At 42.0% G+C, this 5,524-nt stretch overlaps 1 protein-coding gene across 1 annotated transcript in view; it reads right to left on the bottom strand.

Moving 5' to 3' along the window:
* Positions 1-2,402: 2,402 nt before the first annotated feature.
* Positions 2,403-5,524, bottom strand: part of LOC103070623 (zinc finger protein 75A-like) — a 13,222-nt gene continuing 10,100 nt past the window's right edge. The window contains 1 exon segment of the mRNA XM_082930979.1: positions 2,403-3,001. Within this exon segment, the coding sequence (XP_082787105.1) occupies positions 2,403-3,001 (599 nt within the window).

Raw genomic sequence — 5,524 nt, forward strand, 5'->3', positions numbered from 1 at the left:
GGCAGGAAAAGACAGCACTAGAGAGTCCTGCAGCAACAAATGCTTCAGCCGAGAAGGGAAACTTTTGCTCACACCCATTGCTCAAAACTATCTCAGGATGCTAACTGCAAGGAGAAAAGTCTAACCACTCCCTTCTTACTGTTCACTAGGATACAAGCTCCATGAGGATACGCATTTTGTCTCCTTGTCCACTACTATATCCTTAGTTTAGAAGACTACCTGGGCACATAATAGGCCCTCATTAAATTGAATGAATGAATGTAATGTCAGCAAGAAATCCATATGTATAACTTGGGAGAAGAAACAGAGTCCCAGGGGTGTAAGGCTGAGACTGTTGGGTAAGATCTACGCAGACCAGAGCTGCAGAGCTGGCCAAGCTTAAGAAATAAGCACACTGGTATACTGGTACAGTTATCTTAGAGAAGAAAATGAAATTCTGCTGACAGTGGCAGAAAAACCTCAGGTGACTTACACCATAAAGCACTGAAGCCAAGGACCAAATCAACCGAGCAAACCACCACGAGTGCTCAGTTCCTGGAAGGAGCTGCAACAGCCACAAATACACCTGCTCCTTTAATGTAGTCAGTCCACCCAACATACCACTGGGGACCAGGGGAAAGGGAAGGACACGCACACTGAGACCCTGCTATTTCCCAAGCCGTTAGGTGCTTTTCCTTCATCAACCCCTCTAATCCCCAGAAAAACCCTGAGTTGAGTGTTATCTCTATCTCATATGGAAACTGGAGATTTAAGAGTGTTTTAGTAACCAATCAAGAAACAGGAACGTTTTACAAGCTAGAAATAGAAATAGAAACAATACAAAGTCATCCAGGCTGGCTGGGCAGGGACAACATACAGATCAGTCCTGCTAATCCTGCCCTCAGGCCTGACTGATGCAGCTAAGTGACAGCCAACAGACCCACTAGCTATGGGGTCTTAACAAGCCTCTGGATCTCTTTGAACCTAACTTCCCTTTTTATAAGAGATTTGTAAGAGATCATTTAACCTCTTTCCTAATACTACCTGAAAGCTCTAACAAGAACACATCTGAATCACTGCTGTAGGTGTTATAAGAAAATCCACAGCCCATAGAGATTTTTGGCATTCTATGCTATGCTGGAGAAAACAGAAACTGGAAGACCCTGCCTGTTTAACAGTTTACAGTGTAAGTCAACCAAGGCAGATGCAGGTTCACCTGGCCTTGCCTGCCACTCAACATCAGTTCCCAAACCTTTCCTTTTGGGAACTTGGTCTCCTGCTCACTGAATTCCCAGAGCACCATTCCCAGTGACCCACAGGATCCTCCCTACTGCATACACTCCAGTTCCCAGACAAACATAACTTTCTTGTTGTTCTTACTTAGTAACAAACAAAAGCCGAGTTAAAATACAAACAGACAAAAACCTGAGAAGTTGATCCTGAATTCCCATTAATTTCCACGAGCTTCAGAAAAGTGCTCATGTTTATGGCTGTTTTATCCTATTGGCATTGTGAGGTAAGGAGTCCAGTTAATTGCACAAAATTCTTCTTTTCATCTAAAATATACCGAATGGCTAAAAATTCCAACCCATGTCTACATGATCTCATTAGATATTCTCCTTTTTTCGAACACCACAAATGAGAGGCAATGATAGTGCATTATTAGTTCACCTGGCAGATTCTCTAACAGTGAAGTAAATGATTTCATCACAGTAAAAACTGTGCTAACAGGACTCAAGAGATATAGTTGCTAAAATGTTCAAGAAGGAACTCAGAACCAGGTCAACTTTGTGAACACTGTCCAATAACAAAACAGAGTAAGAAAATCCAATTTGGTTCTTGGAAAACTTTATATTAGAATTCATTTCTACCTCATGAGACTACTGAAATTCGTAAGTCTGCTAACTGGAAGACAACGGTATGCAATGAAACATGTATATTACTGCTTTTTGTTTTGGAAGACCATGCTATAAATGTTTCTATCATATGTGCTTAAGCGTGGCTGGGGAGGTCACTCTGTGACCACAGAAGACTGATGATTCATGACTGCGTCTGCTATTTTGAAGCTGATCTTGCTATTTTGCCAGGTACAATCCCAAAACAGCTTTTTCCCTTACTCAGAATATTCTCAGAACACTTTTTTTGCTAAGGAATTCAGTGAAAGTTCTAAGTAAAAACAGTAAGTAGTACAACTATTAATGTTTCCCCTCCACAGTCAACCCTGATTTCTTTCTGTGAAACATGACGTTTACATCTCCATATTTTCCACTGGTGAAAAATTCATGCTTCTTAATTTTGCATTTTTTCATAAACTTTAGGGTCAAGCCCCGCTTGGTATATGTCTGTAGACTGAGGACACTGAACAAGCTTTCCTTCACTGGTGTCAAAGTCTTGAGCACTTACTGAAGCTTCTCCTGCATGTGCTACAGGTGGGTTCTCCGGTGTTTAATAAGGTGGGAATTTTGACTGAATTTTTTTCCACATTGATGACATGTAAAGGGCTTCTCTCCAGTGTGAGTTCTTTGGTGTGTGTGGAGATGTGAATTTTGACTGAAGCTTTTCCCACACCATGAGCATTTATATGGCTTTACTCCTTGGTGTGTTGTTAAGTGCTTATTGAGATCTGATCTCCATCTAAACCTCTTATCACACTGTTCACATTTATATGGTTTCTCTTCAGTGTGAATTCTTTGGTGCTTAATAAGGTCAGAGCTAACTCTGAAGCTTTTCCCACATTCCTGACATTTAAAAGGCTTCTCTCCTGCACGTTCTTTCTCGTGAAGCTCGATAAGTTTCAGCAGCTCTTCTTCCCACCAGTTTGAAAATTTAATTCCTTCCTTCACTGGAAAATCTTGGTGCCATTTCCCCACCCTATGCATATCACCATGATTTTCTTTGCCCATTGTTTTCTGATGAACATTCACACTGGCTTTTTTTGATACTATGTCTCCTGGTGCTTGTATTTCTAAGTCAGAAAAACATATAGGTTGATGATTTTCAGTGTCATTTTTCATCTTTATCTCTGTTGGAATAAACATAAGAATCAGCCAACTGTATGTCAGAGCAAGAAAACCATGGGAATAGAAAAAAACGCAATATTCACTGATTTAAAAAAAATAGGGAAGTAGAATTTTAAAATGTTAAGCCCTTGTAAAGGTTCCTACCAAGGCACATTTCTCCTCTTCCCATGGTATATTTACCTGAAAACAGCTCTCCAGGACTGTCTTTAAATATTGGGGATCCTTGAACCCATGGCTCTTCCCCTTGCTCTAAGCAGCAGATCACTTTAGTTTTGGGGAGCACAAATAATGCTGTGAAATAAAAAACTGAAGTCAGTGACTGGAACTAACAATGGTTCACTAATTCCAGACTACTTCAGGAAGAGCAAAAGATACTTTAACAGTTTCTTATCCTGAATGGTTAAATTGAGAGTCATATCCAATATTAAGTTTACACTATACTGCATTTGTGAGTGGGTATGTAAAGACTGGGAAATAAACCTAAGCTAGATCTATGAAAAGGGTATGCGAATTCATTGCGTGTTCCCCATCTTCTGAAACCAATACTCCATATTCAACTGAACTGTAACCAAACTCCAGAGGCTACAGGAAATACAGGCTGGTCCTATTACCTCTTTAGGAAGACTCATACTGGATAAGGCCAGGTCTAGGGGAGTCAATGTGAAGGTCAGTGGGCTGGGTATCATAAATACAACTGATTCCTGTTATATTATAGCAAGTTTCAATTGAGTTCTCAGGTACCAGACACTGGACCAGGAAAGATTTCTACTACTCCTATAGCTCACTGGTTCACATCCAGGTGGAGGAAACAGACCAGAATTACTTAGTGGACTTCCTTTAAATCATATTGCCAAGTACGGAAAGCATTCATCACTCAGTCATTCAATACATATGTGCTGAGTGGCTATGGTGCACCAGGCACCCTCCATGTGCTAGGGATACAGTGGTGAATAAGCCAAGCCCCCTGATCTCACAGAGCTTATCTTCTAGTGCAGAGTGAGACAGTCTAACGTCAACAAACACGCAAATAAAGTATCAGGAAGTGATAAATGTTTTGAAGAAAACTAAAGCAAGGTGAGAGAACATTTAAGATTCTGCTTCTGTGAAGGTGTTTTAGATAAGGCTATGTGAAAAGCTTCTCTTAGAAAGTGATAATTGAAGGACTTCCTTGGTGGTCCAGTGGTTAAGACCCATGCTCCCAATGCAGTGGGTCCGGGTTCGACCTGTGGTTGGGGAGCTAAAATGCTGCAACTAAGAGTTCGCATGCTGCAACTAAAAATCCCACATGCTGCAACTAAAGATCCAGAGTGCCAAAACTAAGACCCTGCACAGCCACATAAATATATATTTAAAAAAAAGAAAAAAAGTGATATTTTGAGCAGAACCCTAAACTGAGAGTTTTGTCATATGGCAGAAAAGTGTGCCAGGCACAGGGAAGGGGAAAGAAATGAGCACACCAAGTCCATGAAACAGCAAGATGAGCAGTGTGAATAAAGAGGCCAGAGTAAGGGCACGAGTGGCAGGAGACGACAGCAGGGAGATGAGGAGGGGCCAGATCGTGGAGGAAGCCTTGGTAAGGAATTTGGTTCTTATATTGAATGTGATGAGAAGTTATCCTAAGGTTTTTAAGCAGAAAATGTCATCATCTGATTATGTTTTGTTTTTTTGGCCACACCCTGCAGCTTCCAGGATCTTACTTCCCCAACCAGGGATTGAACCCACATCCTTCACACTGAAAGTGCAGAGTCCTAACCACTGGACCACCAGGGAATTCCCCATGATTAGGGTTTTTTTTGTTTTGTTTTGTTTTTTAAATAACTTTATTTATTTTTGGCTGTGTTGGGTATTCATTGCTGTATGCGGGCTTTCTCTAGTTGCGGTGAGCAAGTGGGGGCTACTCTTTGTTGCAGTGTGTGGGCTTCTCATTGTGATGTCTTCCCTTGTTGCACAGCACAGGCTCTAGACGAGTGCGCTTCAGTAGTTGTGGTACGCAGGCTCAGTAGTTGTGGCACATGGGCTTAGTTGCTCTGCAGCATGTGGGATCTTCCTGGAGCAGGGCTCAAACTCGTGTCCCCTGCATTGGCAGGCGGATTCTTAACCATTGCGCCACCAGGGAAGCCCCCCATGATTAGGTTTTTAAAAGACTCTGGCTGCTGTGTGGAAAACTGATTGTGGGAGGGCAGGAGTGGTGGCAGTTAGAAAGTATTGAGGTGAACCTTGTGGCTGAGACGAGGATGCTAACAGCACAAGAGGCTGAGACATGATCTGATTCAAGCTACACTGTGAGGGTGGAGCCAAGATGATTAGCGATGACCTAGTAGTGGGGTAGGATGGCCAGATCACAGTAAAGAATGATCCATAGGTTTTCTGGCCTGAAATACTGGGTGAATGGTAGTGTCCTTTAGGGAGACAGGAAAGAGCAAAGCAAATTTGGAGGGAAGGGAACAAAAATTCTGGATAAAGAATGAGCATGTGAACTTGGCAAAAGCTCCCAGGTGAACTGGTTACACCTTTTCCCTGCTGAA

Source organism: Lipotes vexillifer, unplaced genomic scaffold, assembly GCF_000442215.2.
Source record: "Lipotes vexillifer unplaced genomic scaffold, Lipotes_vexillifer_v1.1 scaffold914, whole genome shotgun sequence".
NCBI classification, from domain to species: Eukaryota; Metazoa; Chordata; class Mammalia; order Artiodactyla; family Lipotidae; genus Lipotes; species Lipotes vexillifer.